At 47.1% G+C, this 22912-nt stretch overlaps 3 protein-coding genes across 6 annotated transcripts; 1 reads left to right on the top strand and 2 right to left on the bottom strand.

Moving 5' to 3' along the window:
* Positions 1 to 831: 831 nt before the first annotated feature.
* On the bottom strand, positions 832 to 12623 carry LOC132795061 (spectrin beta chain). 3 transcript variants are annotated; one of them, XM_060805488.1, is made up of 9 exons: positions 12488 to 12622; positions 8535 to 9098; positions 2617 to 8203; positions 2347 to 2543; positions 2108 to 2276; positions 1733 to 1783; positions 1454 to 1560; positions 1231 to 1397; positions 832 to 1154 (listed from the first exon to the last, which is right to left on the bottom strand). In XM_060805488.1, the coding sequence occupies exons 2-9, from the start codon at positions 8994 to 8996 to the stop codon at positions 968 to 970; spliced, it is 6927 nt and encodes a 2308-aa protein (XP_060661471.1). In that variant the 5' UTR covers positions 8997 to 9098; positions 12488 to 12622; the 3' UTR covers positions 832 to 967. The 3 variants fall into 3 exon arrangements, with proteins under 3 accessions (XP_060661471.1, XP_060661472.1, XP_060661473.1); XM_060805489.1 differs by lacking the exon at positions 1733 to 1783; XM_060805490.1 differs by lacking the exons at positions 832 to 1154; positions 1231 to 1397; positions 1454 to 1560; positions 1733 to 1783 and adding an exon at positions 1812 to 2023 and having other exon boundaries at positions 12488 to 12623.
* An 851-nt stretch (positions 12624 to 13474) lies between these two features.
* LOC132795863 (integrator complex subunit 2) lies at positions 13475 to 17549 on the top strand. Of its 2 annotated transcripts, XM_060806781.1 has the most exons (4): positions 13475 to 13544; positions 13618 to 14596; positions 14662 to 16295; positions 16366 to 17549. In XM_060806781.1, exons 2-4 carry the CDS (start codon positions 13643 to 13645, stop codon positions 17222 to 17224), a joined length of 3447 nt encoding a protein of 1148 aa, XP_060662764.1. In that variant the 5' UTR covers positions 13475 to 13544; positions 13618 to 13642; the 3' UTR covers positions 17225 to 17549. The 2 variants fall into 2 exon arrangements, with proteins under 2 accessions (XP_060662764.1, XP_060662763.1); XM_060806780.1 differs by having other exon boundaries at positions 13498 to 14596.
* Positions 17550 to 18460: 911 nt separating this feature from the next.
* LOC132797285 (heat shock protein 60A) lies at positions 18461 to 21818 on the bottom strand. The gene is made up of 3 exons (XM_060808950.1): positions 21657 to 21818; positions 19437 to 20807; positions 18461 to 19370 (listed from the first exon to the last, which is right to left on the bottom strand). Exons 2-3 carry the CDS (start codon positions 20805 to 20807, stop codon positions 19017 to 19019), a joined length of 1725 nt encoding a protein of 574 aa, XP_060664933.1. The 5' UTR covers positions 21657 to 21818; the 3' UTR covers positions 18461 to 19016.
* Between the last annotated feature and the right edge of the window lie 1094 nt (positions 21819 to 22912).

Below are 22912 nucleotides of genomic sequence, written 5' to 3'. Positions count from 1 at the left end.
AAAATATACTAAATAATACCATACTGTTTTCTCGGCCTGCCAACCGGTTTCAACTTTGTGTTTCTATGCAATTCATGCAATGCAAAGATCTGGCAACACCGATTGCATGTTTACATTTTTAAATTGGCGAACGTTTGGCGCGCATTAAAAAAACCAGGTCAACTTTAGAGCTACGTCACTAGACATGACACCCCAAACGGGGCGAACGCACAACTCACGCAAATGTCAATCGATATATTTTCTTAAACAAAACTACGTAACACAAGGTAGAGAACAACTTTGACATTATAATTAACAAAATTTCATTCACTATAATGTTGGAGTAATTTCGTTGCTTTTTGGCAATTAAAAATGCTTATGTCACCTTACTTAAATATTTTAATTAACTGCCATTAATAGATGACATCATACTGAATGACGTGACACGACACTTGAGCCCACAGCGCGTGACACGCAACTGCAGTTCACAAAGCACGATGCACTCGTCAACTTCTGGAGGTCAACTACAGACTCTTGATTTGAGTGGGGAGCGATAGTAGCAATGATAACGTTAAAGAATCAACAACAATTGAAGAATGTACTTTAGAGGAATAATTCGTTTATTTATTGAATACATTGAAATGCATACACGAGTTGTTCTCAATTTGTTTTTGTTTTTTGTATTTTTTTGTTGTTTTTATCATTTATATTACTTTGTATTTGTTTAAATAAATAAGATACATACGTTTAATCAATAATAGCAGTATTTATCGTGCAAATTTGATAAGCATAATAATGTTTTACTTGTTTTGCTTGTTTCTCTTGCAAAAGTTGTTTGCTTTTTGCTTTTCATTTTTGTTTTTGTTTTTTTTTATGAAATAAGGTTGCATTAAATATATGAAAAAAATATATGTATTTTTTGTTTTGTTGTTTTTCTGTTCATTTTTTGTTTTTCTTGTTTTAATTAGCTGCTCTTAATGTTGTCCATTTACTTTTTCTTTAAAGTAAAAAACGATCTGCGCTTTGGTTCGTCCTTTTGTGAAGTAGCTGGCAAAGTCTGGGATCTGCTCGCCGCGACAGCAGCCGAATCGCTTTGGGCTTTCAGTGATGAGACCCACTGGCTCATTTCGGTATCGTCGTGCGCTTGCAGCAAGAACTCGGCACCATTGGCGAGCCTGAAGATGAGGTAGAAGAAATGTACAGAGATTAGATTCAAATTAGAAATAGAAAAGAGATTATTAAAAAACTTACTTGACTCGCAGCACATGCTTCTTCTTCGTGTAATCACTGGCAATATCAATGGCAGCGCCCTGCAGATCGTAGCTGGGTTCGCTGCGGAAGGTCAATTCGGGATTACTCTTGTAACCCTTCTGATCTTTGAAGAACGAAACGCGTCCGGCTCTTGCAGCCATGTAAACCTAAAAGACGAACAAGTTTAGGTTTTTCTTTTCAATTCAGTTTTACCATGGATTACCTTATCCCAAGATCTGTTGGATGCCTTCTTGGTGGCCGATTCCCATTCGTGCTTTCGTGTCACATAACCTTCCTGACCATCTCCAGCAGCTGGTGTGGCGCCACGTTCTATACACAGGGAAACATAAATATACGATATTAATTTCAACTGTGACACAAAATAATCGATTATATTATAGACAGACAACGACGAGCGACTCCATGTTTGATTCGTTTGATTGGTAGCTATAATAAGTATGATGAGTGGTTAATTAGGTTATAAGGAGCAAGAGAGTTATACCTGTTTGTGTTTCGACAACGCGCTCAACGTCGACGGCTGTGTCTGCAGCGGCTGCGTTAGTTAGTTAGTTGATTGATTGATTTGATTTTGTGGGATTAATCCGTTGATTGTTTCGTTTTTAGTAAGCATGAGTGAATGAGATGGAATTGTTCAGATTTTTAATTGGTTATACACACGAGATCGAGTTTTGATTGGATCAAGATTAGATTTCTAGTTCAGGAGGGGCTTGTTAACATTAACCGCTTTTCAGATTAGTTCTACGTGCTTTTTCGGGGTGGGAAGGAATGAATGCTAACGAAAGAGGTGAGGTGAGGTCACATAGAACACATGTAAGAGCATAAAAGGAGGATAAATAGTCAGGCATTCTTATCGTACCTGTTTCATCATGGGCAATGCCCACATCGACATCGTCACGACGCTCCGCATCACGTTTGGCCTGCTCCGCCGCTTCGGATGCCGCCTTAGCCTCCTGTTCCTCCTTGATGCGTTGTCGCTCAGCCTCCTCAGCCATCTCTTGGCGCCTCTTCATTTCCTTAAGCTCAAACTGCAAGCAGAATCGATGTACATAGTCAATGATAAAACGTACACGGGATTTTGATGAAGGGAGAACTTACCGTTGTCAAACGCTCAAGGGCACTGAAGCGCTCCTCCTGTGCCGCAGCGGACTTTTCGAATGCCTCGTGTTTCTTGATCAGATTCTCGACCTCGTCAATGGTGTGTCCCAGTTCGGAAGATAGCAGGTAAGGCTCCTGGGCGATAAGCCAAGCCTCGGCAACGGCAGCATCTCTGGCGAATTGATACACCTCCAGGACTGCAAATCGGAATTGGGTTAGCAAACTTATTCAAGAGGAACAACAAAAACAAACAATAAAAGTGCTACTCACTTAGCTGAAGGTTCTCCCATCGCTCTTCCCAGCGTCGCAGCAGCGCGTTGCGGCTGTTGTTTAGCTGCATCAGGCGATCCTTAATATCAGCGGACGCATAATGGTTGCGGGTGAGCAACTCCTTGCCCAGCGATATGCACGCACCGAAGTTGTCCTCGCGTGTATCGATCTCGGCCTTCAGGCTCTGATGGTTGTTCATAAGCAGCTCGACGCCGGAGACGTCGCGGGGCTTCTCCGATGTGTTCATTTGACGCACCAGATCCTCCATCCAGATGGTGAGAATGCGCACCATGTTGAAGAAGCGGAACAAATCGCCGGTGTCGGCCAATTTCTGTTTGCGTGCATCGCACATGGCCTGCAAATTGTCCCAGGCATGCAACACTTCCTGCTCCCGATTGGTAATCTCCTTGGCCTTGTCACCGGCATAGGCATCCTGTAGCTTGGCGGACTCCTCCTGGATTTGCTGCACCTGCGAGTACAGTGTGGTGAGGTCCTGCAGGAAATTGTAGTGCTTGCGCTGCAGCGTCGACACGGAACCAGCATCGCGACCCAGTTCATCCGATACACCGTGCTGCTTCTCGAGGATGCGACCGAGCACATCCTTGCAGTCATGGAAGAATTTGTGCAGTTCCCGTGAAGCGGCCAGCATTTGGGTGCGTGTCTCGATCAGCTCGAGCAGATCCTGCCACGACTCATTCAAGTTATCCTTCCACTCGGCAATCGTAGCGGAGTCCGAATGTCCCGCCTGTATCAGATTATCGGCAATACCATTCACCTTGGCCACCCGCTCACCGCCAACGGCTTCGGTGTCGCGGGCAAACTCATTGAAGCGCTCCGACAGCAGCGTCACGTGATCGAAGTCCTGTCCCAACTCCTGGGAACCGGCAACCACCTCACGATCGGTAATCCATTGCTCCAGATCATCGACCTCGCGACTGAGCATGAACAGCTGCAGGGCCTCGTTGAGACGGGCACGTCGCTCACCGGCCAGGTCCTTGAGACCGGCATAGAGTTTGTCCAGCTGGGATTGCTTGACGGCAACGGCGTCGCCACTGGAGACATCATCGCTGCTAAACTGACGCGCCACCTCGCCCAGCTGGCGAATGGTGTTGGCGTAGTCCTCGACCGATTGCTCCAGATTCTCGTGTTTCTTCATCAGATTCTGGGCACTGATCTCATCCTTGCCGCGGTCCTCGACCATCATGTAGAGCTCCTGTTCGCTCATCCACGACTCGGCCTCTTGGGCATCGAAGAAGTACTGTTGCACCTTCTCCGACTCGAGCAAATGCTTCTTGCGGTTCTCGATGGCGTCCTTCAGCTCCTGCCACTTTTGTGTCAAGTCGCTGATCAGCGCCTCGAATTTCTTGGCATCCTCATGACCCTCGTCAATCAGCTTGCGGCCATTGTTGCAGATGGCATTGATGCGTGGCTCGTGGTTATCGATTTCGGTGGCCAGCGATTGGTTCTTCTTCTTCAGCACATGGACATTGAAGAGGGAGTTGCCGTAGTCGGTGGAATTGGCCACCGGCAGCTTCTCATCGATCCACAATTTCTCATCCTCGACATCGCGACAGAATTGGAACGCCTCCTTCTTCTTCTCCAGCTGCTTTTGGCGCTCCAACAATGGCGCCTTGATCTTCTCAAAGCGCTCGAGCACCGCCGTCTTCTTAACCACAATCGGTTCGATTTTCTCCTCAGGCACCGTCTTCTGCAGATATTCGGTCTGCTTGTCAATCTCCTCCACCTGTCGGGCCTTCACGGCCATCTGTGTCTGAATGACCTGTTGCTTTTGCATAAGTATATTGACCGAGGTCAAATCGTTGGCAGTGTCGCCGCTGACAATTTGCTTCTCCAGATCGGTGATGTACGAGTCAATGTCATCGCAGGTCTGTTGGACGAGCACCTCGCGATTGGCATCGAACAGCAGGGCTCCCTTCTCCTTGGTGTGCACCTCGAGGTCATCGAATTGCTTGGCCAGCTCCTTGAGCTTCGGCTCGATGACATCCTTGAATTCGGGCTTCTCCTTTGACAGCTCCTGGGCGGATTTTTCAGCCTCATAGAGACGCTCCTTGTTGGCAGCGATCTCAGCCTCAAAGGCCTGATGCCTGGTCCACTTGGAGTGAATGGTCTTGGCGCTGCGGTATGTTTCATCCTGCGATGTCACATACTTCTCCTGCACCCATTCGGCCAACTCCTCCAGATCCTGCAGGAATTCGTGCAATTTTACCTGGTTCTTGAGCTTCTCGTGCTGATCCAACGCACGCTGGCGATTATCATCGCGACGTCCGGTAATGTTCTCAGCCCGCTTGCCAATCTTGTCGGCATCAAAGTGCTCCTTCTCCACCAGCGTATCGGCGACCTGCAGCAGTGTGTTGATCTTATCGTCGTTGGCCTCCATGGTGGTGAGGAACGCTTCGTGACGCTTCAGCTGATTCTCTGCCTGCTCCAGATTAACCGGAGTGTCGTCCTTGCTGAGGAAATGCTCCTGCTGGCTGAGCAGCACTTCGGTCTGGCGTGCATCCCGATTGAACAGCTGCTGATCGAGACTCTGGGAGAGCAACACCTGGCGATTCTCCCACATCTGGTGCAACTCCTCCCAGCCATCCTTGAGGGCATTGAGACGCTCGCGCAGGAACATGTACTGCGGGTCGTCGGTGGTGCTGCCCTCGGAGGTCAAGCGCTCACCGTACTCCATCATCACCTTGTAGTCCTCGGTGTAGTTGTCAATCTCCTCGCGGATGGACTGATGCTGGTTGAGAAGCTTCTCAGCTTCGGGCAGTGACGTGGGTGTATCCTCCGAGGCCACATCGGTCTGGGTCTTGGTCAACCAGGTCTGGAAGTGATCCAGATCGCGCAAGAAACGATGGACATCGCCAGCTTCCTCCAGCTTGGAGTCACGCTCCTTCAGCATCTGTGTGAGCTGCTCCCAGATGAGTTCGATTTGTGCGATACGCTCACGAATGAGTTGTGCCTCCTCGGGATGATCCACCTCAATGCTGTCCGCCTCACGTCCCAGGCTCGAGAGTTTCGCCTGAATAGCGGCCAGATCGCGATCCATGCCGCTAAGGCGACGCTGCAGTGTCATCACACCGGTCAGATCCATTTCGAGGCTGTCGGTTTCGGTGAGGATGCGTTTCTTGTCCTCGATCCACGAGATTGTCTCGCGGCACTCAATGTAGAAGGTCTGCACACCGTGCGCGGACTTCAGGTCATCCATCTTGGCCTCGGCCTTCTCGCGCAGCGTCGACCACTCCTGGTTCAAATGATTCTGGCGCTCCAGGATCTCATCGGAGTTGGGATGCTCGACATGGAGCAGCTGGCGAGCCAACTGATTGACGACAGCCACGCGCGAAGCATTGGCATTCATCTCCTTGTCGAAGCCCTCGAAGCGATGCTTCATGATCTCCACATCCTCAATATCCTTGCCGGGCACCATGGTATCCAGCATCTTGGTCTTCTCCTTGATCCATTGCTCGACGCCATCAGCCTCGGACATCAGCTTGTACAAGCTGAGTGCATCCAGCAGACGCTGCTTGCGGAGCTTGGCCAGCTCCGTGAGCTCCTTGTACCGCGAATCGATGGCCTCCAAACGCTTGTCCACATTCGCCTTCTCCGGCTCGTTGAGCTTAAGGGTCTCGGCCTGCTTGTGCAGAGCATCAATAACCTCGGCGTAGTTCTTCAGCTCATCGGCAACATCTTTGTGCTTCTTGAGCAGCGACTGAACGTTGGCCTCGTCGCGACCCACATCCTCGCTGGAGACAATGCGCAGCGTGTCGAGCATCCAGTTGTCGACGTCATCGGCATCGGCAAACAGCTGGAAGTACTCGACGGCATTCTCGAGTCGCTGTCGCCGATATTTGGTGAGATCGAGCAGATGATCCCACTTGGAGAGAATCTCCTTTAGGCGATCCTTGATACGATCGGCACCAAAGTGACCCTCGGTAATGAGTTCGGCGCCCACCTTGGCCACATTCTGCAGCTGGGGATCGTGTGAGGTGATCTCCGATTCGAGGGCTTTGTGCTTGCTCAACAACAGATTGACTGTGGTGAGATCATGACCGATCTCATCTGTCGACACAATCTGCTCCTTCTCCTTGATCCAGTTCTCCTCATCGGCGGTGTCCCAATAGAATTGCCAGAGCTTGCGGCTCTCCTCCAATCGGCTGCGTCGCTCAACAGCCAAACGCACCAGCTCAGCGTAGGCATCCTCCAGCTGCTGGACACGGCTGACAATGATCTCGGGATCGCAGGGTTTGTACGATTCGGGATCGTCGCTGAGGAACTTCTGCGAGTTCTGTACAACGACCTTAACCCGTTCGCCCAGAATGTTAATGTCGGCTTCGACGAGCGAGTGCTTCTGCAGCAGATCCTCGACGCCCATCAGATGCTTGCCATAGTCGTCGGTCATCAGGAGTTGCTTGATCTCCTCCATGTTGTCGAGAATGTAGAGCATCTCCTGGAAGTTCTGCTGCAGCTGCAGCGAGATCTCCAAGCGCATGCGGCGAGCACGCAACAGCTCCAGCAGATACGTCCACAAACGCATCACGTTATCCTTGCGCAACAGAATGCGTTTCACATCGTGATACCGCTCCGACTCCAGCTCATCGCAAACGGCGACAACAGCTTGCACACGCTCCTCGTAAGCAAAGATGTCGGTCTCAATGGCCTCGTGCTTCTTGGCCGCAGCCTCGACGGCGGCCAGATCGAAGCCGAAGTTGTCCTGGCTGACGAGACGTTGATTCTCCGATAGCCAAGTCTCGCGCATCGATGCCTTGCGATCGAAGCGGGCGGCCAACTGCTCCAGTTTCTCCTGGCGGATGAGTTCCTCACGGAGCGCCAACTCACGTTCGTGTTCGGCCTTCTCGAGGCGTTCCCAGGCCTTGTTAATATCGGATATCATTTTACCCTCCTTGGGCGTGTAGGGTTTCTGATTGTTGGCGCGCATCTTCGACTGCAGAGTGAACAGCAGCACCTCCAGATTGCCCTTCTCCACAAACTTGGGCGGCTTCTCAATGGTGCGATAGTTGGAGAATTGTGCCAATTGTCCCTGGACACCAACCAGCGAGTTCTCAAACTCACGTTCGCCCAGCGACTGTATCGTTGTCTCGATCCACTTGAGCAGATCGCTGGTAAAGTGCTCATAGTCATGGATCATCTTGTCGTTCTCCATGGCAATGCCAACGACCTTGCCAATACGCTTGCCCTGCACCGTCTCCTGCTTCAGTTTGCTGAAGTAGTGATAGTAGGTGACCACGTAGGTGATGATTGATTTCTCATCGGGATGCTCGACGAAGACATCCTCGGCATCGAGCAGCTTGGTCAGTCCCAGCTTATCCTCGGCGACATCGAAGGCATTGTTCAGATTGTGGATGCCATTCGTTTTCGATAGCTTCTCAAATTGCACTAGATCTGGACGGTGTTTGTGTATGATGGCATTGAAGGCCAGGCCATCGCGCCACGATGTTGTAAAGTTCCGCACATTCACGTTGTGGTAGCCAGCGGTCTTCATCTGGCACCAGAGCAGCAGGGCGTCCTTGGCGGACTTGGTCTCCTTGTTGTCGACCTCCTCGATGGTGATATCTTGGATCTACATTGGGATCAAGCATTAATTTGTTAGTGGGTGCGTGGATTAGATCTAGTCTAGGATTGAGAACAAAATTCAAAGTTAAGGAAAAGTAGGGCTAAACTCTGTGTTAACTAATCTGCTGTTGATTTGTGCAAATTTCTAACATTACTATCTGCAAATAGGATCTAAATCATGTATTTACTTAATCAACTAATCAAGTAAAGAACATGAAATTGATTAATCTTATTTTAAGGTTTGTGAAACAAACTAAAATTACTCCTGGGATGTACCTAAGTTCTCTTCGAAAGACCTCGACCTACTTAGTGTGCGACATGTAAAGATAAAAACTCACCTGGAAACGCAAGATAATCGTCCAGATAAGGCCGAGATTGAGGGATGCGTTGCCATCGACAATGTCGTGGGAGCCAATGTTCTCGAGATGGACGCGCTGTTCACGCAAGAACTGCAGAGCCTTGTCCACATTCTCAAGGCAATGTATACGCATCTTGCCCTTCGTGGGCTTGGGCAATCTTTCGCCGGAGAGGACCTCGAGCAGCTTTATCAAGTGCTTGCCATCCCGCATGTCCACATAGAGATCGGCGATGCGGCAGTTGACACGGCACAAATGCGAGTTCACCCATTTGGTGAATGTCTTCTTCTGTACGCTCTCACGCTCCTCGGCGAGCGCCTTGATGCGGGATCTCTCGAAGAGCCGGCTGCTGGAATTGCCGCCATCGTATTCGTATTCATCGATATATTCGTTGCCAGGACCCTGACTGGGGTCCCATCGAACAATTGAAATGTCCGTCGTCATTTTAGCGCCTCTTGCAAATTGTCCACAATTCGAACCGCAAAGAATTCAATTTTGTTCTATTCCAAATTCCACAAAAACCGAAAATGAAATCTCAAAGAATAACTGCAAAAATAGAGAGAGAGAAGAAACGAAACAATGATGTATAAGATAAAATATATTACTTAAAATGTGTATTATTTCATCGTTTAATTTAACTAAATTTTTTAATGTCAACTTTCTACAGTTGTCTTCCATTTTTAAATACTTAAATACACACACAACTTGAATAATTATTCACTATTCACACAGCAGTTCATATGCAAGTGGGTGGGAGGTGCCTCCCACTCCATTCCATTTTGGCTCTCTCTCTTTCTCTCTGTCCCCTCTCATTATGTGCTGATTCATAAGACACAATGGCGTCACATTGAGTGGCCCGCGGGTCGCGCCTGGGTCAACTGTTCACTGTCCACTAACAATTGTCGCTCACTGTCTGTGTCTGTGTGTGTGTGCGTATGGGGAGGAGAGTGTGACCGTATGTGTGTGCGACTGTTTATTATTTTAGGTTGATAGTTAACGCGATTACATCACGCCCCATCCGCAATAATGCCATTCTCAATTCTCATTTCAATTTCAATGTGCGACAAAAAAACACAGAGACAGGTGGAGGGTGGAGTGGGGGGAGAGGAGATAGGAATGGTCAAATTGCAGGAAATTCAATTCACAAAAAAACTATCGGAATGACCGAAATGTGACATACATATGCATACATATATGTGTGTGTGTGTATACAGATAATACACACACAGTAGATTCGTACACCTTCGTCGGCAACTGCAAGTGTATTTTGACCTTTATTTCATGCTCTGCAGGTCATTCCCTTTCACGCTATATACACAGAAACACACACACTCACGAATGCTTACATAGATGTGTATATGCTAGAATATGTATTTTCAGTGGGGCCAATTATGTGTGTGTGTTTTTTTATAACACATCTCAGTTGAAATTGCACTGGAAGCAGTTTGTTGTTTTTGTTGCCTTGCTGATTTAATTTGTGTTCTCAATGGGCATGAGCTAATTTTGCAACAACAATGAATTAGCGAAAACAACAACATCGAGAAGAAACAATACGATTTTTAGCACACATAACTTTATTTACATATGAAAACACACACACACACAAGCATACAAACTCATACACGCATTGCCGCAGCTCTATTATCTATTACGTAATATTTTGCTGATTATAACGAAAACGAAGCTTAAAACTTGCCGACAAACGAGTAAGCGAGAGAGCGAACACAACGAAAACAGAGCGAACACAACAACAGAACACAGGCAACAAACCAAGCCAAACCACACACATACACAAGCAAACAAACAACAAACAGGCGGCACACGCACGCCAAGCCAAAAGAGAGCGAAAAAAACTAAGAAATATGAACAGAGAGAGCATCTGTGTAGCGGGAGAGCGCAAAGATGAGAGAGAATGACCGAGCAGGGTGACTGCCAAAGGGCAGCGGGTGGAAGCGGGAGCAGCAGCGCTCTCAATAAATGGGGTAGGTTTCGAACGCAGCTCAGGCAGCAGGCGAAGCCGAAGCCGTTGGCGAAGGCAGGCAACTTTGCAATTATGATTGCATACACACGTACAGACGTAATATGTGCGTGTGTTGATCTTGTTATGCTAGAAGTGAGTTCATCACATTGATTTGATTAGCGAGAGGCGCGGCTGGCACTTGGGGAATGCGACATGGAAATGTGGAAGATGGGGCTTGGAGGGAGTTGTGTAATTGTCGTTCAATTAAACAGGGCATCGCATAGTCAGTCAAATGAACTCTGCTCGAACTTTAACTGGCGCTCAATGCAAACCACCACCGAGCAGTGAAAACTCCAAATGTACAATGTATATATGTGTATGTATTTTTTTTATTGCGTTGCCTTACTTTGTATTTGGTTTAGATGTGGAAAACCAGTTTCCAGTCAGTCGCAAAAGTAATTTACTTTTTTTTGTTTTAACAAACAATCGCTCAAATAACTTTGAGGCTTCTCCACACGAAGACACACATACACACGCACGCATGAAGCACTCACTCGACACACATACAACACACAGATACGTTTACATATGTATGCGTACGAAGCTACATCATCAGAGTACGTGCTTATTACCTTACAACTGTACAATTTGAGTTATGGCCGTTGATTTGTCATGTTTTCATTTTTTGTATTCTTTTTTTTTTTTTGGCCTGTCGACGGCGGCAGCACAAATAAACAAGGTGGGCCCCAAAACCTAAAAACTCGCAACTCACACATGCACGTTTGTTTATGTGTGATGTATGTGTTTCAAATATGGACAAGTGCAGCACACACACTTGAACACAGCAGGCAATTTGTGTTCGATTCTTTCCACCGTCCGTCCCCATTCCCGTTGTGTATCGATAAACAACTTCAAATTCAACTCGTGACCTCTTGGAAGGATTTCCTATTTTTACATGGGGCGTGTGTGGCGTATGACGTGTGTGTTTGTGTGCGTGTGCACGTAACTGTATTTCAAAGTGCATTTGGCTTTAATGTGAATGAGTGAAGAAAAATCGAGTGGAGAGAGCGAAAGAGAGAGCAGTGACAGGAGAGAGCAGGCCAGTGTGATAGATATAGTGCGTGCAAGTGTGTGTACGATTAAAAAAAAACATATGTAGGTGTGTGTATATATCTCGATTAAATATTGTCATTTATCGCACATTTGCTTCGATTTCCGCGGCTCTGACGCAAACATTGAATATTGCCCAATTATATGTGTGTGACACAATTTTGATGTTTTGATTTTCGATTTAATTCACAATTACAAAAAAAAAAAAATTAATAGAATTTAATTCAAAAATATTCGTTTACTAGTCATCCGACAATTCGATAGGCGTAATAAGCAGCACACACCACTCTGCACACAACACACTCGCACATATATTCTACACTCACGACTTGACTCGACTCTACGCTATGCTCTCACAACAACAACACATCTCCACCTCCTCACACACACACATATACAACGAACAAGCACTGTGAATGATGTCATCAACGCTAGCAGCGACGGCGACGTACGATAGTCGGGAGCAGGCAATTTTAATCGATGATGTTTTTATTATGTAGCTATGTATGATTGTATATGTGTTATGTACGTATGTTTGTATGTACGATGTGTGATATGCGAGGCGAGCCATGCATAGTATATTTTCTTCTTTTTTTTTTGCAATATATATGTGGATCATATATCTTGCGACTCTTTTATTAGTTATTTAATAGAGTTACACTCGGCTGGAGTCAAATGACTTTTGCTCGCTCAACTCTGTCCCACATTCATTGCTGAGTTTGAGATACTTTTCTTTTTAGGTGTATTAAGCACTAAGCACTGAGCGCACTAGGGCGTTGGTCTATCGTACAATATTTATTTTTCCCGACGACGTTTGAGTTTTCTTTTTGCATTTTGTTTTCACACTTGCGCCACTTTCACTTACCTACTCGGCAAACTTGCTGTTCAATTTTCCCTAATTGATTCATAAAACATACAATTCACATAGAATTCTTCACGTTATTTTTATTTTTATTCACATTTATTCTTTGCGGCCGACTTGCGAGTAAAAAAAAAAGTGACTGCTGAATGCGAATGAAAAATGTATGTATCAGTCTGGGTGCTAGAGCTGGCAATCGGTTCGATGTTTATCGATTCATTTTTTTGAATCGATGAATATATAAATGCAGCCTCCAAGTAAATATACTATGAGATGGCGCCAATTTTTGAACTACATTTTTCTTTGCAGACAATTGGGAACAACTTGGCGACCACTTTTCAAATTAAACCAGTATTTCGCACATTTAGAGTATTTAGTAATGTTGTCATATATAATTGAAGCATTCGTATCTTAAATTGGTCACATTACCAAACAAATTTATTAAATAAATTATAGTTAGGGTACAATTATATTATATAATACCAATGGCTACTATAAAAATAAAAAACAATATGAAAAGTGTGTAATATACCACTTTAATTGCCACACAGAAGTATATATCGTTTGTCACAAGTAATGTTTATGTATCGAGTTGGCAGCGCTGTTTAGCCGGCTAAATATATGCTGCGGCAAAAAAATTCAATATCTGACCTAAGAATTATATTTAATTAGTTACATTTTTTTTGGACAATTATAATGCAAAAACAAATGTTAAATGTTAGCGCTTGTTGTTGATATAATAAATAATAATAATATAATAAATCGATATCGCGATAGTCGATGCCACTGCACTACAACCAACAAAACTATTATTGTTTTTAACTGCAGTATAATGAATGAATAGATAAATAAGACAAAATACAATTTGTTTACTGAGCTGAATTTTTTCAAATTCAAACACAAGTGCATAAGCATAATTGTGAAAATGCAATTTAGCGCCAAAAAATACTGAAAGCAGTCTACTCGTTATCGATAAGCAACACATGCCGGCATCGATACCTCTGGCTTGGTCGATGTTGCAGCGCTGTTTTATTTTGGCCCTCTAGTGGCAAATAGTGTGTGCGTGTGTGTGCTGACGACGGATACGCTGCCCAAATCCAATCGAACACAAATTGACATTATTATTCTGGCAACAGGTTGCAGTCCAGCTACAGCCAACAAATGCCGGTGCGCACGTACGATGTGACGGAGCGCGTCTTCACCGCGATGCAGACGCTGGACATCACATCGCTAGCCGATTATCCGGAGCATGAAATACGCCCGGTGCTGCCGTCGCTAGTGCGGATGAGTTTGCTCTCACCACTGGACAACACGGAGGGTTCAATGGAGTCGCGCAAACAAATACTGGCCGTGCTCATTGGCATCGAGGTGGTGAACAGCATTGTGTCCTATCTGCAGGTGAATTACCATGAGCTGGAGAACGATCTGAAAAAAGAGCTGCAGACGCGACAAAAGAATTCGGCAGCCAACTTCATGGATGCCCAGCAGCAGCAACAACAGCAACCGCAACCGGAATATGGCCTCCAATCGGGCATCGCCTTGGGATTTGAACGCGCCGATGTGGCGCGCAAAGTGCGTGTGGTGCTCTCCGAGATTTTCAATCTACAGCAGCAGCTAACGAATGCCAATGCCGGCGGCTCTGGCTCCGGCTCCGAGTCGAAGGCGGCCACAGCAACAACCAACAACGCCGGCAGCAGCTCAGGCGGTGGCAGCAGCCCAACGACGGCGACTTTGCTGCAGGCGACGCATTCGGAGATGCTCGACGATGGCATCTATCTGGAGGAGGTGGTCGACATACTGTGTATTGCGCTCGCCGAGCTGCCGTCGCTGCTCAACATACTGGAGCTAACAGACGCCTTGGTCCAGGTGCCAAACGGTTATCGCATTGTTTGCGCCTTGGTGGCCAATTTCCCAGATTGCTATCGCGATGTGGTGTCGCATGTGATTGCCAACTGTGATGAGGAGGCGGCCGATGGCAAGCAGCGGCTCTTACTGCTCATGTCGCTCAGCGAAATGAATCCATCGCAGGCGCTGGCCAATCGCTCTATGTGTGTGGAGATGCTCAAAGTGCCGTCGTTCATGCTCAAGCTGGCGTTGAAGCATCCCGATGATTTGGTGAGTGAATAGAATGATGTTGAGTTAGTACTTCAATCTATAAACATATCGTCTTCCCCCTATAGATTGCCTTCCTCACCGGTTTGCTGCTGGGCAACGATCAGAATCTGCGCTCCTGGTTTGCGCTCTACATTCGCACCAGCCAGAAGCGGAAGGGTGATGCATTGAATCTGGTGCGCGTCGAGCTGCTGCAGAAGATCGTGCGCATCACAAGCAAAGCTGCTGAACTGAAGGACTTCAATCTGCAGGGCGCCGTCCTGTTGCGTTTGTATTGTGCCCTGCGTGGCATCGGAGGACTGAAGTTCAATGATGACGAGATCACAGCGTTGTCCCAGCTGGTCACGAGCTGCCCCAAGGCGACGCCATCGGGCGTGCGCTTTGTCACGCTGGCGCTGTGCATGCTCATCGCCTGCCCCTCGCTGGTGTCCACCATACAGCTGGAGAACAAGGCGGTCGAGTGGCTCCAGTGGCTGATCCGTGAGGACGCCTTCTTCTGCAAGCGCTCTGGGTCGAGCAGCTCCCTGGGAGAGATGCTTCTGCTGTTGGCCATACACTTTCACAGCAATCAGATCACGGCCATTAGCGAGATGGTTTGCTCCACGCTGGCCATGAAGATCCCCATCCGGCCGAACAGCACCAATCGGATCAAGCAGCTGTTCACCCAGGATCTGTTCACCGAACAGGTTGTTGCATTGCATGCAGTGCGGGTGCCGGTGACGCCGCAATTGAATGGCACCATTCCGGGATATTTGCCGGTGCACTGCATCCATCAGCTGCTCAAGTCGCGCACGTTCCTCAAGCACAAGGTGCCGATCAAGTCGTGGATCTTCAAGCAGATCTGCAGCTCGGTGCGTCCGGTGCATCCGGTGATGCCCGCTCTGGTCGAGGTGTTTGTCAACACGCTGATCATACCGAATCCCACGGGCAAGATCAGCATCGATCACATGCATCGTCCGTTCACAGAGCTCGAGATCCTGCACGTCTTTCGCACCTCCCCGCTCACCTTCTTCGCCGAGGAGCTGCAGTCGGAGAGCTCCGATGAACTGGCCCAGGTCGAGGTGAGTTGTCCGCTCACCTCGCAGCTCCTGATGATCTACTACCTGATGCTGTACGAGGACACCCGGCTGATGAATCTGAGTGCGTTGGGTGGTCGCAAGCAGAAGGAGTACACCAACAATTTCCTTAGCGGTTTACCCCTTAAGTATCTGGTGCAGAAGGCGCATCAATACCACAGCGATTACCTCTCGCTCTTCCATCCGCTGCTGCGTCTCATCATCTCCAATTATCCGCATCTCAGCATGGTCGACGACTGGCTGGAGGAGCACTATCTGGGCGGCAGCTCATCGCTGCAGCACGTCAATCACGAGCTTAAGCTGGAGCTCCTCGAACGGGCGTTGAACATGCTCAAAGCCAAGCCCCAGCTGGCGATACGCATCTTCAAGCGTCTGCTGCAGTTGCCTCCCGAATCGTTGGCTCAGTATGCGCCTAAGCTGGTCGAGCATCTACCCCACGTGTTTGCCAAGGATGTGCCACGCTACGTGAAGGATCTGTACAACGATCTGTGGCTGCGCCTCAACGCTGTGCTCCCTACCACCTTTTGGCTGATGTCGTTGCGCGCGATCACACGCAGCGCAGACTCGATGAGCAATCGTCGCAGCTTTGGCAACGAGAGTCTCCTCGAACCCATGGATGTCCTGGCGTGAGTATACCTAAGAGATTTCTCTCTTGTCCCCTCTCTAACTTGTTTCCACCTCTCTTTCTATCTCTAGTTGCCCACGTCAGGTGTTTTGCTCTCCGTACATGCTGGTTGTACTGCTGCGCATTCTCAAGGGCAGCTTGGCAGCCTCCAAGACGTACCTCAACGTGCACATGCAACAGAAGCAGGTGCTCGACAAGAACGGACTTGTGCAAACCGATGCGGATCGCGAGGAGCTCAAGACCACGTTGATTGCATCGCAGGAAAGCGCCGCTGTTCACATTCTCCTCGAGGTGCTCGAGCACATGGACAGCAAAGCCTCGAGTCGCGTGGCGTTGTTGGAACTGCGCGAGATTCAGGGCATCATCGGCAGCTATGTGCATCAGGCGTTCATCACGGAACCTTCGCTGGCCAAACTTGTGCACTTCCAGACGTATCCGAAGTCTGTGATTCCCATGATCGTGGCCAGCGTCCCGTCCATGCACATTTGCATTGATTTCGTCCACGAGTTTCTCAACGTCACCGAGATGGACAAACAGATCTTCACCATCGAGCTGACCTCGCATCTGGTGCTCAACTATTCGATACCCCGGAGTTTGGGTGTCTCCAAGTTCTGTCTGAATGTCATTCAGACAACGCTCTCGCTCCTCACTTCATCGGCCAAGTGCAAGTTCCTGCGTCACGTGCTGCCGTCGATGGTGCGTTTCGTCGAAACGTTTCCGATTCTCGCCGAGGATTGTGTCAACATCCTCATGAACACCGGACGCAGCCTCCACTCACAGTCCTCGCTGGGCGTCACCACCATGCAGATGCCCCTGACGGAGAGCGCCAAGTTGTGCTCGTATCGGGATGCTCAGCTGCACATCAACATGATCGAGGATGCCTTCAAGGTGCTCGTCGAGGCCGTCATGCAGAAGGCTGAACTCTATTAGATCTGATACCCCCGTCTCCTTTCCTCTCCTCTCTCAGTCCCTGCCTCCCTGTCCCTCTTAGTATTAAGCACAAGATACGTAGTGATTAGGCTAATTGTTGTAGTGAGTGTAAATGATGAACTTTGCTTAACCCTTTGTCTAACGAATTCATCGCGTATTTTCTCTGTAAGTCAACAACACACAAATTGTTTCTCCAAACTGAATGTAAATAAAACACATAAACACGTCTAAGATCACAGTCATTATTTTTGTACTCTTTTAAAATCTGAAATAAATCAGAAATGAATTTAAGTGTAGTGAAAATATATTGAATGAGAAATAATTGCTTTGCATTGGCTACAGGCGAATTTTCGGTAAAACTATATTTTAAAAATATACCAAAATAGCACATAACATATTCAAATATACTAAAAGTTATATTTAGTATATTCATATACTATATACCAAATTAAAATAAAACTAAAATATACTAAAAGATATATTTGGTAAACAAATGTAGTATTTCGTTCAAATTGCAGTATATTTCGTATAGTCTGAATATACCAAATTAATATTCCAAAAATACTAAAAATATATCAAAAGCTATATTAGCTATTATCTTCAAAATGGAGAAAAAATACTAAAATAACTAAAGCCTATATTTGGTATATCAATATACTAAAACATTCAAAATAGAGTCAATCTTTTATGAATCTAGTTGTTCATACGGACATGGCTATATCTTCTCGGTTCTTGACTCTGATAAAGATTAAATTAAATGATTAAAGATAAATTATGGAATCGGAGATTTCTCCTTATGCCTGTTACATTACCCTTCTACCCTATGGGTAGCAGGTATAAATATAGTCGGACATTTTAGCTATGATATGTGCTGCATAAATAGCCAAAGCAAAGATATAGTACACACATAATTTGTCTAATTTCTCATTACAAAAGCATTCTAAATCTTCAATTTGAAATCTTCGATTGGTTGGCAAGATTTATTTTCTTCGCTGACTGTTTTGGCATTATCTTATCGTATAGTCTATCTATAGACCCAGGAACTGAAAGCGATTAATTGTGACGTAAGTGACATGATAAATTGCTTCACTCGACAACAGCCTTTTCCCAATCTTCCGATCACAGCGGGGGTTCTTCAATGCTATATTCTCTTCAGATTCTTTGTACTGCCTTCTCTTTCGTTCCACATCGTTTTTCTCTTTCCTTTCAATGGTATTGAAATATTTCATGACATGGTTTGTTCAGTTTTTTGTAATATTTTGTTTATTATTATACAACTAACGGTACTCTTCTTGCATTTACATATATAACATGTAAAAAATAGTTTTAAGGAATAGTTTAAAAAAAAGAAACGTGTTTCAACACGATGCACACACGACGCCAGCGTACGGGAAGAGCGAGAGATGCCATGTGTTTGGAGTAGAGTGTGGAGTGTGTTGGGGAGTAGGCAGGGAAGAGAGAGAGAGAGACGAGATCGCACATCCGAGCGCCGAGAATTGTTCTCAGAAAGGGGAATAAATGCGAAACAAAACCTCGTTGGATGCGGTGCTAACCACTCCGACTGTTTGTGTATGTGTGTGTGTTCTTGTGTGCTTTTCGGATGCACCGGAAGGAAGAGAATGCTGGTGATGGACTCGTCGTCTCTCTGTCCTTAGTTAGCCTTCGCCCAGTGTGTTTCTGACCCGTATTCTGGCGTTGTGCATCGCTGAGCCTAAACATAAATGTGTAATTTGTTGTTGTTTGGGGAGTGGTGGAGGGGGGAGAAGTGAAGCGGGGGAGATGGCTTAACATCTTACATCATGCCACCCATACCGCCCATGCCTCCCATGCCACCCATGCCTCCCATACCGCCCATGCCTCCAGGTGCAGCATCATCCTTGGGGATCTCGGTGACCACAGCCTCGGCGGTGGTCAGGAGCGAGGCAACGCCCGAGGCATCGGTGATGGCTGTGCGCACCACCTTAGTGGGATCGATGATACCCTTCTCAATCAGATTTCCGTATTCGCCCTTCAGCGCATCGTAACCGTAGTCACCCGACTGGGTCTCCACCTTAGCCACAACCATGGCGCCATCAACGCCAGCATTCTTGGCGATGGTCATGCAGGGCATTCGCAGCGCGCGACGCACAATGTCAACGCCAAGGTTCTGACGGCGAAAAGTCAACATTAGCAAAAGGATGAATAAGCGAATTGGCCATCAAGGGGAACTTACCTGATCCTCGTTCTGGGTGGCAACGGCGTCCAGTTTCTCGATGCAACGCAGCAGAGCGGTGCCACCGCCGGGAACGATGCCCTCTTCGACGGCAGCGCGTGTGGCGTTCAGAGCATCGTGGACGCGATCCTTCTTCTCGTTGACCTCCACTTCGCTGGAGCCGCCAACGCGGAGCAGGGCAACGCCGGAAGCGAGACGGGCCAAACGCTCCTGGAGTTTCTCCTTCTCGTATTCGGATGTGGTGTCGGTGATCTGTTCCTTGATCTGATCAACGCGACGCTGCACATCGTCCTTCTTGCCCTTGCCCTTCAGCAGCAGTGTGTCATCCTTGGTGATGACCACCTCGCCAACCTGACCCAGATCGCTGATCTTCACATCCTCCAGCTTGACGAGATCGGCATCATCACCAAACACAATACCGCCCGAGGCGATGGCCATGTCGGTCAATGTCGACTTGCGGTTGTCACCGAATCCGGGTGCCTTGACGGCCGCCACCTGCAGACCGATCTTCAGACGGTTCACCACCAGGGTGCTGAGGGCTTCGCCATCGATGTCCTCGGCAATGATGACGAGGGGTTTGCGCTGGGCATTGGCCAGCTCCAAGGCGGGAATGATGCTCTGCACTGAGGAGATTTTCTTCTCCGACAGCAGGAGAAGGGCATCCTGGAACTCAACCTTGGCGCCCTTGGACGAGTTGATGAAGTAGGGCGAAATGTAGCCGCGATCGAACTTCATGCCCTCGATCACCTCGAGCTCATCGATCAGGGTCTTGCCATCCTTAACGGTGATGACGCCATCACGTCCCACCTTCTTCATGGCATCGCTGATCAGCTTGCCAATGGCCTGATCACCGTTGGCCGAAATGGTGGCAACCTGGGCAATCTCCTCGGGGGTCTTAACGGGACGTGACATGGTCTTGAGGTTGTCCTTGACGGTGTCGACGGCCAGCATGACGCCGCGACGGATCTCGACGGGATTGGCACCCTTCGAGATCTTCTCGAAACCTTCCTTGGCAATGGCGCGGGCCAAAACGGTGGCTGTGGTGGTGCCATCGCCGGCCTCCTCGTTGGTGTTGTTGGCCACATCCTGGACGAGCTTGGCGCCAATGTTCTGGAACTTGTCCTTCAGTTCAATGGCCTTGGCCACTGTGACACCATCCTTGGTGATCTTGGGTGAACCCCACGATTGCTCAATGATAACGTTGCGACCCTTTGGACCCATGGTGACGGCAACAGCATCGGCCAGCACATCGACGCCCTGCAACATCATGGCGCGCACCTCAGGACCGAATTTGACATCCTTGGCGTAGGAGCGCATCGCCAGCTGGCGGCTGATGGAGGTGCGTGCAAGTGAAACTGGTAGGCGGAACATCTGCAAACAAAAGCCATTCACATTAGGGTTATCGAGAGAAACACGTGTGTGATTGCCCTGATAGGTATAATCGACCAACCACCACAATTGCATTCACATGCACTCGTTGTGTTTACTTATCGCTTAACCACTCCATTACTGCAGACTCCCCCACCCCACCACGCCTACTTCAGCCTTTAATAGTCAACTTTGACCACAGCTCAGTCGATAATGCACGCACACACATCGAAAGCGAGAGCGACTTTTGTCTTCCAGAACAAATCATTTATGTAACCTCACACACACACATACATGAAGCCATATGTTTTGAGTGTGTGTGTGAGAGCGATGCAATGTTTGTGGCTCATTATGAAATATAAACATACAATATATGAAAAACACACATAAACTCACTGCAAGCGAATTATATGCAACTTTCTCACATGGTAATTGTGAAATCGCCGCACTAGTGAAATTTCTTCAGCCGGCAAGAGCAAATAGAAGAAAAACATGTGCGTTCGCTGTTACGTGAGTGTTGCGTGTGTGTGCGTGCGTGTGAGAGCAAATTCCAATTAGAAAAGAAAATTAGCATTCTGTATGCAAAGAAAACGTTATTAATGTGCCAGATTGTCACTGCATATTATTAACTTGTATTTGGGTAATTGAATTCTATTGATATGATAGAAGATTCCAGAAGAAACAAGTTCGGCGCTCGCTCTCTTGCTCTCTCTCACTCACTCACTTGCTTAGCCGGCACACCACTTATATAATTCACAAACGCACACAACAATGATAATGTTAATGCAACTTAATTTTGGATGCACACACACGCGTATTTATGTATTGAAAAATTAAAATGAATTTACTTACTTTGTGCTGCTTATTATTTGTTGTAACAAAGTTGAAAGAAAATGTCTGTGTTGGAATTTCCAATTGAACTCGATGTAAATTAACAAGCTCACTTGCTCCAAATGTGCCGCAGGCGGACTCCTCTAACCTTAAAGACTTTTGAATGAGTGAGTGACTGTGAGGCAGCGTAAGTGTGACCACAGCTATGATTTTGACTGCCACACCATAAACAGCTGGTTACACTCGAAAACTAATTTTTTGGTATGTAGAAAAAAAGGCGCACATATTTAAATGGTAGTTTCAATCTGTATTTTTTTCTATTAAGCAGGAAACGTCTAGACAAGTTTTTGTTACCATTCGACACTTCTGAAAAGCAGTAAAAAAGCAGTAATGTATCTACGCTTCTATGTACATAACATACCAGTAATGGTCACACTACTGCCAATCGAAATAGTCACATAAAGAACTACGTAACGTAACGAAATAGCTTGACGAAAGTTATCACCTCGATATTAACGATTATATAATATAATTATAACGATAACGATTATTTATTTAAATTTCAAACAAAAGGCGCACTAGTTGTTTGCAAATTGTATTCTTTGCTCCAAACCAACTGTTATGGGTTCAACAATGCGCATATACTCCATTAGAGCGTCTAGATCAAATGGACCCATTCTGCAGAATATTTATGTGTATATTAGACACCTAACAAATAATATCGTAAGTGTTAATATACTCACTCAAGATCTTTGGCATAATCGCTTATTAAAGAGAATCCATTCTTGCCGTTGGCCAGATATTCCATGACCACAAGGCGATAGCTCTCATCCAAGCGTAGTGTTTGATATTCGGGCACTGCACAATGGGCACAACGAGCTGTCACTTGGACAATCCGCTGGCCCGGCTCATGCTTTAGGTTGTAGACAATGCGTAGTCCTGACACTTGAAGGAAGCGTTTGGAAGCTGGTGTCGAAAGAGTTGAGTTCATTGAGGCCACACTATCTTCAAACAGCTGCCACAAATGCTCGCCCTGCAGTGTCACAGCATACAATCGATTCTCCCAAGGGCACATGGCAACCAGCTGCTTGTAGCTGATGTCTAAATCCAATGAAATAATCTCATGTTTTTTATATAACTAGCTAATAGCTTACCCCCAGCCGGAATTGGCACCCGAAAGTTACCCTGGCTGGTCAAGGCGATGGACACATTACTCCAATTGGGGGCAGTTGGAGATGCATTTTTAACAAACTGCAAAAGAAGTGATTGAAGCTTTA

This window comes from Drosophila nasuta, chromosome X, assembly GCF_023558535.2.
Source record: "Drosophila nasuta strain 15112-1781.00 chromosome X, ASM2355853v1, whole genome shotgun sequence".
Lineage (NCBI taxonomy): Eukaryota > Metazoa > Arthropoda > Insecta > Diptera > Drosophilidae > Drosophila > Drosophila nasuta.
The sequence above is the reverse complement of the archived record's forward strand: the minus strand, read 5'-3'. Positions and strand labels throughout refer to the sequence as shown.